The 14362-nt window shown below is 40.1% G+C and overlaps 1 protein-coding gene across 3 annotated transcripts in view; it reads left to right on the top strand.

The window, feature by feature from the left end:
* LOC126938037 (stimulated by retinoic acid gene 6 protein-like) overlaps positions 1–14362 on the top strand; it is a 69482-nt gene that overhangs the window by 37236 nt on the left and 17884 nt on the right. For 2 of the 3 annotated variants that reach the window (XM_050762109.1, XM_050762108.1), the window contains exons 6-12: positions 28–73; positions 1568–1696; positions 2548–2618; positions 3888–4127; positions 4348–4459; positions 6494–6647; positions 12327–12402. In XM_050762109.1, the coding sequence (XP_050618066.1) occupies positions 28–73; positions 1568–1696; positions 2548–2618; positions 3888–4127; positions 4348–4459; positions 6494–6647; positions 12327–12402 (828 nt within the window). The remainder of the gene's footprint in view (positions 1–27; positions 74–1567; positions 1697–2547; positions 2619–3887; positions 4128–4347; positions 4460–6493; positions 6648–12326; positions 12403–14362) is intronic. The other variant, XM_050762110.1, reaches the window with a different exon arrangement.

Below are 14362 nucleotides of genomic sequence, written 5' to 3'. Positions count from 1 at the left end.
CCCCCAACTCTGTTTCTGTTCCTGCAGGTTTGCTGTCACCGTTCTTCAAGTTTCACAGTGTCCCCACGGGCAGGTGAGTCTCCGTTGGCCTTTTTTGGGGTTTTCAGTCCTATCACCATGGTCAACTTGCTGTGTGATCTTGAACAAGCCTCTGTCACTTCTGGGGCTCCACTTCCTCATTTGCATAAAAAGGTAGTTGTTGTTGTTCATGATGCTTCCATTTGTAGAGCACCCCATGTTCATCAAGGTGTGCATTCACAGAGAGGTGTGTTCTCCTTTACTCCTCACAGCAGCCCTGCAAGGGTGGGAAGTTCATCAAACCTAGTTCACAGGTGAGGAACTAGTATATTAAGTGAGGCTCAAGTACATTAAGTCACTCATAGGAAGCAGTGGAATTGGGTATTGAGGCCAGGTCTGGCTGACTCCAAAGTCCATTTCTTTTCACTCTCTACAGCTCCAGTCTCTTTTTCTATAAAGTGGAAGACTTGGACCAGATGAGCCCCTTCCAACTTTGCCATGCATTGTCCTCAGAGTTGGTGGGAACTGGTTCATCTCCTTAGCCCTGGACCCCGGAAAAGGAGCGAGTTGAAAGAGGGATGTCACAGTGCACCTAGAAAGGCTACCAGGCAGGTTGTGGGGAGCCCAAGAAAGCCACCTGGGCCGGGAGTGCATATATGCAGACCTTTATGTTTGGTATGACCTCAATTTTTAGTACATATAGATATATAGATGCAAGACATAGAAGTGTTGACAGTAGTCATATCTAGCCATAAGCATAAGTTGGAGAGGAGGATCAAGGGAAGACATGAGCCCTGCATCTCAGCATATCTCCATCCTGCACTTTAACATCACAACGTCAAACCCCAGTTTCCCATGGGAGGAAATATGACTCTGGAAATGTAAAAAACATGAAACCAACCAGTAAAGTGTAAGAGATAAGTCACAACATTACTTGTTTTGAGACAGTGGAAAACCATCTTTTTCATCAAAATAAAACTAAAAACACAGAAATCCAATAAGTACCATCTTGAGAGAACTGTTACTCTTTCCCTCAGCTTGTGTTGCTCTCAGCCTTATGGCAATTATGGGTTATTTCTTCTTCTCTACCTCCATCCTTCCATTTCTTCCTCTCTTTGTTTCTCCTTCTCCCTCTCAGTCCCTCTCCCTCTCCCTCTCCGCCTCCTCCTCCCATCTACCTACCCACCTCTGGTTCTCTCACTCATATATTTTCCAAAAGGAGTACTCATTAATAGCTTCCTAATAAGGAAAAAATACCTTGAAAACTAGTTTTGTTTTGAGACAGGGTCTTGCTCTGTCACCCAGACTGGAAAGCTAGCTTTATAAAATAAAATGGGGGTGCCGAGACTTGAATCCAGGGTTGCTGTGCTCCAAGTTCACTGCCCATTCTGATAACGGGGGTTTTGGGGGTCAGGGATTGGCCACTGACTCACAAGCCTGAGAGAGGGGGCCTTGCTGGAGCAAGCTGGGGCAGGCAGAGTCCTGCAGCTTCAGCAGGTGGCTTGGCCCCATCTGCCTGGAGCCACATTGTGGTCTGCTTCTGTTGCAGTTTGTGGGGAAGTATGAGACTCTCATGTTTTACTGGCCCTCGCTGCTGTGCCTCGCCTTCCTGCTGGGCCGCTTCCTGCATATGTTTGTCAAGGCTCTGAGGGTGCACCTCGGCTGGGAGTTCCAGGTGGTGAGTACTAAGTATGAGCACTGCATGTACTGATGTGTTTAATCCCTACAACAGCCAGAGAGGCAGGTACTGTTACTACACCTCACATTCTGAATTCAGAAACTTGGATGCAGACAGGTGAGTTGAGTTGCCTGAGGTCACCCAGCTGTGAACCCTGAAAATCTGAGACAGGTCTAAGTTAATTTAGAAAGTTTATTTTGTCAAAGTTGAAGACACATGCCCATGACAGAGCCTCATGAGGTCCTGACAACATGTGCCCAGTGTGGTCAGAGCACAGTTTGGTTTTATATATTTTAGGGAGACATGAGACATCAATCAACATATGTAAGATGAACGTTGGTTCAGTCTGTAAAGGTGGGACAACTGGAAGAGGCTTCCGGGTCATAGGAAGATGAGAGTTTTTGAGTTTCTGATTAGCCTTTCCAAAGGAGTTGATCAGATATGCATTTGTCTCAGTGAGCAGAGGGGTGGCTTTGAATAGAGTGGAAGGCAGATTTGCCCTAAGCAGTTCCCAGTTTGACTTTTCCCTTTAGCTTAGTAATTTTGGGGACCCAAGATATTTTCCTTTCACATGGCTAACCTGTAGCAGAGCCAGAAGTGGAATCTAGACAGTTCAGTTGTGGAGCCTCTTCCTTAACCACTGTCAAACATAGCTTCTTTGACACGGGGCAAATTCAACAGTGGGGTGTAGGGGAGAGGAAAAGACCTATCTTGACCACAGCATGGCTAAATCCAAAAGAGCAACTCCTACCCCAAATCCTGCCCTCTGTGGCCATTGCCCCCCCTTAACAAGATCAAAACCCTAACAAGAATTTGTGAGCCAAAATGTAAGCCTGTCTGCTGTCTTACAGGAAGAAAAGTCTGTCCTGGAAACGCACCAGGCAGAGCACGTCAAGCAGCTCCTGAGGACACCCCGCCCTCAGTAAGCCACAGTTCTGTTCATTCGCCTGCAAGTTTGCACCCACTCTGATGAGCCCTGATGATGCAGCAGATCCTGGGATGACCAGAAAGGCACTATAGTGGTCAAGACTCTCATTTGCTAAAAACAGAAACCCAATTCAAACCGGATTAAAGCAAGAAAGGAAATTAATGGGCTCCCATCACTAAAATGTCTAGAGGTAGTCAGTTTCAGGCAAGCTGGATCCAGAGGCTTAATTGATATCGTCAGAACTAGGTCTCTCTCCCTCAATCTCCCCTCAGCTCTGCTTTTATGTGTGTGCCTCACAGTTAGGTGGGATTCCTCCACATGGTGGCGCCCAGACTCTCTAAATTTATACCCTCCTGGTTTAAGCCCAGAAGAAAGATGAATGCTCCTTTCCAGTTATTCAAACAAAAGTCCCACAAATGTGTTTCACTGGATCAAATTGGATCACATGCCACTCCAGAACCACTTACTGTGGCAGAGATTGGAGTACACTGATTGGCTAAGCCTGAGTCACATGTCCCTCCCCTTCCCCCAGAGCCAGGAAGTGGGATCAGCATCACTTACCCGCTAAGACCCAGGGTCAGAGAGTGGTGGCTCCCCAAATTAAAACTGAGGTGTTAGGCCAGGCATGGCGACTGATGCCTGTAATCCCAGTACTTTGGGAGGCTGAGGCAGGAGAATCACTTGAGCTCACGAGTTCGAGACCAGCCTGGGCAACATGGTGAGACCCCGTCTCTACAAAAAATAAACAATTTAGTTGGGTGTGGTGGTGCACATCTGTGGTCCTAGCTACCTGAGAGGCTGAGGTGGGAGGATCACTTGAGTTGAGAGGTCAAGGCTGCAGTAAGCAGTGACCATGCTACTGCACTCCAGCTTGGGCAACAGAGTGAAACCATGTATCAAAACAAAAACAAAAGAAACAAACAAAACAAAACTGAGGTGCTGTTACCAGTAGACGAGGATATAGATGTTGCCAGGCAAAAGTACCAGATCTCAGAATCGTATAAGCCACCACCACATCTGCTCCTTTCACTATGCATGTGGGCATATGCCCCAGTGAAAGGACGTGTCTGGTCCATGGTCACACAGTAGCAAAGCTAGTAATTTGGTTAGAATTCAGTTTGGCTACATGTAGTAGAAAACCCAAAATAATAGTGGCACAACCAAGATAAAGATATATTATTTTCTCTTATAAAATAACTCTGGAGGTGAGCAGTCCATCCTGACCCTGGATCAGTTCACCAATCACCTGTCTTTCTGTTCTAGCATCATGTATGTGCTTTCCATCCTCAATGCTGTCTCATGGTCCAATGTGGCTGCTGGAGCTCCAGCTTGGACCAGCCACCACATCTGCATTTCAGACAGCAGGAAAGGCAAGGCAAGGCAAGGCAAAGAAGCTTTCCCAGCTGTGTTAGTTCCATCTGAGCAGCCTCTCCAAAGTTCCACACCACACTTGTGGTCACGTGTCATTGGCCTGGATTTAGTCTGGTCACTCTTAGCTGACAGGTTGGGAACTTTAACCTTTTAGTTTGGTGATTTTCTGCCCAAAATAAAATCCAGTTTTTGTCCTTAAGAATAAGGGGAGAATGAAAACCATGGAAGCTAACAGTGGTCTCTTTCTATAATATAATCTAAGATAAAAAGAAGGTGGGGTTATTTTCAGATGAATCAGGCATTTGTTTTCCTACCAGCCTCTCATCTCTTGATATTTATTTCTCATCCACAGAGAGAAAAAAAAGTCTTGGTTCCAAACCAGGATATATGAATGGGATCCCTGCTTTCAATTTCCAAGCAGAATGATTGGAACCATTGTGTTGGCATTCATCTGCCTGTATCTTGTAAGGAGCTCTAAGAAAACCTTTTTATATTTTATAAATGGGGCAGGGTTGGGGCTAGGGTTATGGAGTATTTGAGGTAAGCAGTATGTTCCTAAAGAGCTGGGTCAAAATTGAATCTTGGTAAATCAAAGAAGTACAGTGCTTCAAACTCACCATTTTGATTCCAAGGACACTTTTACCCACATGGTGAATATGACTAGTAAAAATAATCCACAAAAAAAGACTCATAATGGTTAAAATGCCACATGGTGAAATTTATTATCAGCTAAAACCTGATAGAAGAAGAAGATATTTAAGAATATTTTGATATGCAAAATTTGAGCCAGGAAAGTTTACTTGGTAGAAATAGTGATCCCTAAAGAAAACTTAACAATAGTAGAATCTGTGATCAATAAATTCTTCTGTGAGCAAAAATCAAATCATTTAAATGTAAAATAATTGATTCTGATCAAAATAATTTCAATTCTTTTTCAATAATTGAATTTAAAATTATTGAACTTATTAATAATTGAATTCATTTTATTTAAAAAATAAAAGCAGATAACTAGAATTGGTTTACTATACTATATTTTTAAGCAGATTAGGCATTCTTTTTTAAGTTTGCTTTCTCAACAAGACATTTTAGTGTTGGCATAATTCTGACTTCAATGTTTTATTAAGCATAGAATCAAAACATTTTATGTGGTCAAAGTTATCTAAGATAAACTGGCTAAGTCAAAAGTAGGGTCAAAATGGATGCATAAAAATGGCAAGGCTAAATTGTCTCCTGTTCATTTTAAATGTAGTAGGAGAATACCTATTGAAGTAAATCCTGTGATTAAGTTTTTAGGTGAGTGTATTAGGTAGGTTATGCTGAAGTACCAGATAACCTCCTAAATTCCTGTGACTTAACAGTATATATTTTTTACCTCCACAACAGTGGTGAGTTGTGTGTTCAGGTAGGGGAAGCTGTAGTCCTCTGTGCGGTCATTCAGGAACCCAGAATTCTTCCATCATGTGCCTTCACCATCCTAGAGGACCTCATCACAATCTGCACATAGTCAACAGAAGGGGGCAAAGGAAGGAGAGGTGCTTGTGGAGGGTTTCAATGGACTAGGTGTGGAAGTATCATATATTCCTTCCACTCCTCTTCCATTGGCAAGAACCTAGTCATGTAGCCATACCCAATATAAGGGAGGCTGGGAAATGTAGTCTAGCTCTGTGCCCAAAGAAGGGAGAATGGATTTTAAGGGACAACTACAGTTGTGTGTGACAATGAATAACAAATTTGGAATTGCATTGTTTTTTAAGTATTTATGGAATATCTACTCTATGCCAAGCACTGGACTAAGAGTTGGAAGAGGACAGAGAGCTGATTCAGCTCAGTCCTGGGCTGGGAGAAGCTCATGGTCTATGAGAAGGAGATAAGACATGGTATGAGGGACCTGCCATCTTAAGAGAGAGAAAGGATAAAGTGAAATGCTCTGGAAGTTTAGCAAACCATTCAAGATCGAGCAGTTGCATGAACATGATAGTGTATGAACTCAACTTTCAGAGATAAACACGATTGGGTTTGTGGAGTGAACTGGCAGCAGGAACTACAAAAACAATGGCATGACAACAGGATGATAAGATGTTGGGCAACCATGACATTTGTACAAGAAACATTTGTACATTTCTCCAGTGTAGCTCCTGCAAAGATAAGTGAAGGGGATCAGTGTGAGATAGGGCTGCAATTGTCCCCCAGATCACACCTTACTCAAAGTTAGTCATTCTTTTTTCACTGGTTCCATGAATGTTTGTAGAGTTTCTTGAGCCCTTGTGGGCCCTTTGTCTTGTTTTCTGGAGGGTAAAGAACAGACCATGAAGTGATTCCTGTCTCCCAAGAACTCAAAATGCCATTCATCTTAGAATAGCCAGTGTCTAGAATCATTTTCAGTAGAGTTTTGAATGGCTGGAAGACACTGGCCTTGACCCCAAGGGGAAAACCATATGTTATTCCCATGCTGAGTTGGACTCATGTGAGACCTGAAAACCTTTGCTCTGTGTCCCCAGTTCATTGTCATCGAGTTCTGCGTGTTTGTGTATGTGAGAGATGAGTTGGACGTGTTTGAAAACAAGCTGGAGAGCTACATCACCTTCACAAACCATTCAGGGGTCCTGACCCCAGTCATCCTGCAGGTGAAAGAGCTGATCAGCGTCACCAAAGGTAAAACCATAAGCCACCTGTTCTCACACCTGTGAGGGAAACTGAGCGAGGGGCTTGTAACTGATGGCAGGTGGACACATGTAGTATTTGTGGCTGCTAGCATTGATATACCCGGCTGAGATGACCACACTTGGAGAAAAATGTGTTAGAGCTGATTTACCTCCCTGGATTGACTAGAAAGACAAAGGGGTCAAGACACAGTCCTTTCTTTAATGAAGCTGGAGCTGAAATGAACATGCCCTGAAAAATTTCTCATCTTAAATTGCCCATTTTGTCTCAATGCCAATGGCAAGTACTAAAGTGTTTCTGTATTTTCCATTTGGAAAAAAATAGAACACCAAACAATGACTTTTCTTTGTGAAATGTGTATTTATGTCTTTCAAATTTTACTTGGAAGTCACTTTAAAAATAGATCTCTAACTTAATCTCGTCTAACTAAAGTTTTGTATCCTTTGATCCACATCTCCCCAGTCCCACCCCTCTACACACACCCCTGCTTGCCCCTGATAACCACCATTCTACTCTGCTTTCATGAGTTCACCTCTTTTACATTTCACACATAAGTGAGATCATGCAGTATTTGTCTTTCTGTGCCTGACTTATTTCACTTAATGTGATGTTTTCCAGGTTCATCCATGTTGTCACAAATGGCAGGATTTCCTTGTTTTTAAAGGCTCAGTGGTATTCCATTGTATATAATGTATAATACATTTTCTCTATTCATTCATCTGTTGTTGGTCACTTAGGTTGATTCCATCTGTTGGCTATTGTGAACAGTGCTGCAATGAAAATGGTAGTGCAGATATCTCTTCAATATACTGATTTCATTTCCTTTGGATATATACCCAGTAGTGAGATTGATGGATCATATGGTAATTGTATTTTTAATTTTTTGAGGAACCTCCATACTATTTTACAAAAGGTTGTACTAATTTACATTCACACTAACAGTATCCTAGAGTTCCTTTTTCTCCACATCCTTGCCAACACTTATCTCTTGTCTTTTTGATAGTATCCATTCTCACAAGTATAAGATGGTACCTCATCGCGGTTTTGATTTGTATTTCCCTGATAATTAGTGATGATGAACATTTTTTCATATACCTGTTGGCCATTGGTATGTCTTCTTTTGAGAAGTGTCTGTTCAGGTCCTTTGCCCTAGGCAGTAAGAAAGGCATTTTGTCTTAAAATGGAAACTTTCTTTGAAAATGACATATTCCAGTGATATGTCTATTGCCTGTGGAGGGATGAGAATTGTTCATTACTCCTAGATGAGAAAGGACCCTAGACAAGATGCCTGGATACATTCACTCTGTGTCATAAGACAAGTCAGGACCCCTCTCTTGGCCCCAGTTTCCTCATCTGTAAAATCACATATTTGTGTCATGGAAAGTTACCTTTTACTTGAGCACTGAACAGATACTGCCCCTTCCACAGTACCATAGTTTCCTATTGCCCTTCAACAATTTTATTCATCTTCAGTGGAGATTTATGTTCAACATAATGATTCCCTGAGTGTAACACTGAGAGAGTATATTCTAATCTTTAATTTCAGTGATACCCATTCTAAATCTTACTTTTAGAAATACACATTTTCGTCTCTGTTTTCAGAAAAAAATTTAAAGGAAACCTCACTTTCTTGGTCTCTGTGCTTTATGGTGAATATATCACCATGTTCACTCATGTTTTGATGTATTTATCACACATATAGACATTTTGACAATCAAAACATTAAATTTTTCTTTATCCTGGTGTCTTCCAGCTTTAAAACAGCTACCCACTTGCCAAGAGAAACTTTCAAGCTGACCATACTTCACCTTTGTCTGGGAAGATAAAGGCATTAAATTAAATGCATAAGGTGTTCGTGCTGTTAGCTGGAGCAACTCTACACTCACCCTTCTTGTAGCCAGACTCGTCTCATCCTTCCCCTCCAAACACGTTTTCCTCTGCATCCTCTGGGGTGGGATTTATGGCAGTTTTGGGATTGGTTAAGATTTGGAATATAGCAATTGCCTAGTCCTAGTGATCCTGGGACAAGGACAAGAACACATTTGGAACTTGAAAGGAAAGGAAATCTGCTTTCATTTTCTTTCTTTTTAAGAAACTTTTTTTTTTTTTTTCCCCAGAGAGGGTATCACTGTGTCATTCAGGCTTAGACTCATGATTATGGCTCACTGCAGCCTCAACCTCCCAGGCTCGGGCAATCCTCCCACTCTGCTTGCCAAGTGGCTGGGACCACAAGCACATGCCACCACACCCAGTTAATTTGCTGATTTTTTTTTTTATAGAGACAGGGTCTTGCTATGTTGCCCAGGCTGGTCTCAAACTCCTGCAATCCAGCAGTCCTCCCACTTTGGCCTCCCAGAGTGCTAGAATTACAGATGTGAGCTACTGCACCTGGCCTTGAAACACCTTTATGGAGACATAATCCACATTCCATACATTCATCCACTTAAGTGTACCATTCAATGGTTTTTAGTATTTTCTCAAGATTGTGCAACCATTTAGAACATTTTTCGTCACCTCCCCAAAGCATCATGACCCATTTCCCTCTAACCTTTCCTGTCCTAAACAACTACGAATCTATTTTATATCCTTATGGATTTGCCTATTCCAGATCTATCGTAGAAATGGAATAATATGATAATGTCATCTCTTTTTCAAATTTATTTATTTTTTAAACTGACATAAAATTGTATGTATTTATTCTGTACAACATAATGTTTTGAAGTATATATCATTTTGAAATGGTTAAATCTAGCTCATTGACAAATACATTAACTCAAATAGTTACCATTTTTGTGATGGAATACTTAACATTAATTCATCATTTTTGTAGAATATATCATTATGAACTACAGTCACCATGTTGTACAATAGATCTCTTGAACTTATTCCTCCTATTTACAATACATCACCCTTTGTGACAGGCTTCTTTCACATAGCACAGTGTTTACAAGGTTCATCCATATCATAGCATGTGTCCAAATTTTTAAATTATTTTTCATTCCTTTTTATTGTCAGTTACTCTTCCATTTTATGAATATACCACATTTTATTTATCCATTCATCAGTTGATAAAAATTTGGGTTGCTGTAACTTTTTGGCTATTACAAATAATACTGCTAGGAACATTCATGTACAAGCATTATATATATATTTTTTACATATTTTGGGTATATGTCTAGGAACATATGACAACTCTATGTTTACCCTTTTGGAGAACTGTTAGACTGTTTTCAAAAGTAGCTGCATGGCTGTTTAGTCTCACTAGCATTGTGGAAATTCCAATTTCTCCACATCCTTGTCAACACTTATTATTATCCATCTTTTTGTTTATAGCCATCTAGTGGAGATGCAGTGGAATCTCACTATTGTTTTTATTTTCATTTCTTTAGCGGCTAATAGTGTCTGGTATCTTTACATGTACTTTTACATGTACTGCCCATTTGTATATGTTCTTTTGAGAAATGTCTGTTCAGATTCTTTGATCATGTAAACATTGGATTATTTGTCTGTTTATTTATTGAGCTGTAAGTGTGCTTATATAGTTTGTATACAAATCCCTTATGAGATACGTGATTTGAAAATGTTTTCTCCCATTTTGTATGTTACTTTTTCACTTTTTTTGATGATATCTTTTGAAACACAAATGTTTCCAATTTTGATGAAGCCAAACATATCTGTTTTTTCTTATATCACTTGTGCTTTCGGTGTCATATCTAAGAAACCATTGCCTAGCCCAAGGTCACGGGGATTTTTCTCATATTTTCTTCTAAGACTTTTTTAGTTTTAGCTCTTACATGTAGGCCTTTGATCCATTTTGAGCTCATTTTTATGTATGGTGTGAGGTAAGAGTCTAATTTCATTGTTTTGCATGTGAATATCAAGTTGTTCCAGCACCATTTGTCAAAAAACTCATTTTTTGCCCCATTGAATTGTCTTGTCATCTGTGTTGATAATAAATTGACCATAAGTATGAGGGTTTATTTTGGATTCTCAATTCTATTCCATTGATCTATTTGTCTGTCCTTATGTCAGTATCATTGTGCCTTCATTACTATAACTTTGTAGTAAGTTTGAAATTAGAAACAGAAAGTCCTATAATTTTCTTTTTCTTTTTCAGAATTTTATTGCCTGTTCTTGGTTCCTTCAATTTTATATGAATATTAGGATTAGCTTGTCAATTAATGCTAAGATGGCATTTGAATTATGATAAGGATTGAGTTGAATCTATAGATCCATTTGGGTAGTATTGCTATGTTAACAATGAATATCCTATATGTGAACGTGGGAAGTCTTCCCAGTATTTTATGTCTTCTTTAAATTTTTTCAAAATCTTTTGTGGTTTTCAGTGTACAAGTTGTACATTCTTTTGCTAATTTTAATATTATTTTATTATTTTTGATACTATTGTAAATGCAATCATTTTCTTATTTCATTTTCAGATTGTTTGTTGCTTGTGTATAGAAATACAATTGACTTTTATGTATTTCTCTTGTGCCCTGTAAACCTTACTGTACTCATTTATTAGTTCTAATGCTTTTTTTATGTATTTCCTAGTTTTTCTATATATGAGATCATGCATTTGTGAATAGAGTTTTATTTTTTCCTTTCCAATCTGGATGCATTTTATTTTCTTTTTCTTGCCTAATTGCACTGGCTTGAACCTCTAGTACAATTTTGGCTAGAATTGGTGAGAGTAGATATTTTTGTTGTTGTTGTTCTTGAGGTTAGGGGGAAAGCATTCAGTCTTTTACCACTAAGTGTGATGTTAGCTGTGGGTTTTTAGCAGTGCTCTTTATCGGCTAAGGAAGTTATTTTGTATTCCTAATAAGTTGAGTGGTTTTTTTTTTTTGTTTTGCTTTGTTTTTAATTGACACATAAAAATTGTACATATTTATTAGCTACAATGTGATGTTTAGATACCTATATACATTGACTAATGATTAAATCAGTAAACCCATCCCCTCAAACATTTATCATTTATTTATGGTGAGAACATTCAAAATCCTGTCTTCTACGTATTTTGAAATATACAACACATTATTGTTAACTGTAGTTTCTGTACTGTGCAACAGAACACCAGATGTTGAATGTTTTTAATTGTAAAGAGATGTTGGATTTTGTCAAATACTTTTTTTGCACCTATTGATAATCAACTTCTACAGAAGTTTTTAAACCAACAAATCATCCTACTTCCCTGTTTCTACATCCCTCTTTTATGAACTTACACAGTCTCTCTAAAAGCAAATTAGATTGTCAATATCAAAACTTGCTGAAGGGTGGGTGAGTGAATAGCCAAGACATCTTGATCCCAGCTATCTTTGTACCTGGTTGAGGTATAACCAACACCCCTCCCAAAAAAGTGGCAATCAATTAGAGGTCAAATATGTTTTTCATGGACAGAGGCTATGTAGGATATATGGGAAATACTCCACAGCTTCTCTTCCTTTATTCACTGTAGAGTGAAAATACTAGTACAAAATGAGAGGAGTATGCAGGAAGTATACTAAGGGTGTGTGCAACTAAAATAAAACAGAAAATGAGTAAAAGTTTACTTACACAAGAAATGTGTTAAAGTCTACTTGATTTGCTTAGAATTTTCTGGTGCAGGATTCTGCATTTTTATTTCATGTTTATTTTTCAAGGATTCTCATATCACTTTTCATATTTCAGGAGTCTGGGTGGCGACCATTTTGCCTGCCTCTCTCACGTGTGTGAGCTATCTGTTCCACATTTTGGTCTGTTACAGGTAAAAGCACTCTCAGAGTCATTTGTGTGTCTTTCACCGGAAATATGTATGACAAGCTTTCCTCAGAATCTCCAATAGTGCCTTCAGTGGGCCTAGGAAGTGAATGCAAGATCCAGGGCTAACCACATTTTTTGGTAGGAAGAAGAAAAGCATTATTGATTTGAACTTCTACATTGAGCTAACATTATGCTTAGAGTCTTTACTTGAATTTCACAACAACTCTGAGGGATAGTCCTTTCATCCCTATTTTTACAGTTGAGAAAGCTGGAAATTAACAAAATTAAATAACTTGCCCAAGCAATTAGCAAAAGTCTTTCTGACCCCAGAGACCTTGTTATTTCTTTTACACTCAGACACCTCTACTGGGTATCAGACCTGCCTTGCTCTACAGGGCTAGTAACACTGGGTCCCCAGCAGGTGAATCTGGCTCAAGGGAACATCAATGAATATTGAATCAAGGGGACAAGGGGCATCAATCTCAAGAAAAGCAGTATAGGAAGAGGGAATAGCTTTAAACATGTTGTGAGCATTTGCAAGCAGATATCAGTTGGGTTTTAGGTACCTGCTGGTCATCTCTCTCTCTCTCTCTCTCACGCACACACACACACACCACGCACGCACGCGCGCGCGCGCACACACACACACACACACAGTCTTACAGGAAGCCCAGGCCAATTTCCAGCTCTGAAGAGCACCCTGCCTTTACATCCTCCTCATCTGCCTGCCCAAAGGGTGAGTCTCTTGCAGAGGACACCCACAAGAAGACTCTCCTGGCAGGAAGGGTCCCAGCTCTCCACCAGCCCTGCCTTGCTCCCTGTCTCTACTTTCTACTCAATGGACCCCACAGATGGTCTGGATACTGCTACTCCCTCTGCCCTGCCTGATGTGGGCGCATGTCTGCTCCTTCCCTCATTAGTCTGCATGTGGCTGGGAGATATTCACTGAGACATTTGAGCACAACCAGGGACAAGCATGATGCAAAGGGAACTGCAGGGACATGGATGTACAGCCGAGGGCACAGGGAGAGGAGGCCTGCATTCCCGTCCAGGCTGCCCCTGCCCCCACCTGTCACCCAAGAGTGATGATCCCTGTCCTGCTTCCTTATCTGAACCATGGGGCAGAGGACACCAAGGATGAGAATCACACTACAAACTGCAGAGCAGTAGCATTGTGCCAGCATTTTAGTTTTTATTATTCCAGCCTACATATAGGTGCTTTAAAAAAATTACAAAAAATGTTTAGTGTAAAGTAAGTCTTCCTCCTACTCAAACCCCGAATTGTTTGCCCCAAGCTAACCACTGTTAACTGTTTTCTGTGCACACTTTCAGAAATTTTCCATGCACAATGCAAATATGAGTGTGTGCTCTGTGTGTGTTGTATGTATTGGTGGTACCACACTCAACTCCATGCTGCCAAACAGAAACAAAATGAAATTCACATGTTCAATTTTGAAAGTTCTAGTAGCCTCTGTTTAAAAAGTAAAAATAGACAGGTTACATTCATCTTAATAATGTTTTATTTAACCCAATATATCTCAAATATTATCATTTCAACATGTAATATATACAAAAATTATTATTGAGATTTTGCATTCTGTATTTGTTCCAAGTCTTTCCAATTTAGTGGTCATGAAAAGTACAAAACAGGCTGAAAACTGCTGGAGATAGAATGTGAAGTAAAAAAGCCGGGACACAAATATGAGTGTAGACTATGAACATAATGCTATCAACCTCACCTTTATGCACGGGGCCAAGGACTGGACTAGAACACTGAAAGATGAAGCTGTGACTTGTGGGGGGTTGTTTTCCCTTTGTCATTTTCCTTTACATTGTTATAAGGTTAGGCAATCAATGAAATTGGTTTTCTGTTTTCAACTTTATTTATTTGACAGAGTCTTGGTCTGTCGCCCAGGCTGGAGTGCAGTGGCGCGATCTTGGCTCACTGCAACCTCTGCCCCCCA

This window comes from Macaca thibetana, chromosome 15 (assembly GCF_024542745.1).
Source record: "Macaca thibetana thibetana isolate TM-01 chromosome 15, ASM2454274v1, whole genome shotgun sequence".
In the NCBI taxonomy this organism is placed as follows: Eukaryota; Metazoa; Chordata; class Mammalia; order Primates; family Cercopithecidae; genus Macaca; species Macaca thibetana.
Note: the sequence above shows the minus strand (reverse complement) of the source record. Positions and strands in the feature narration are given on the sequence as shown.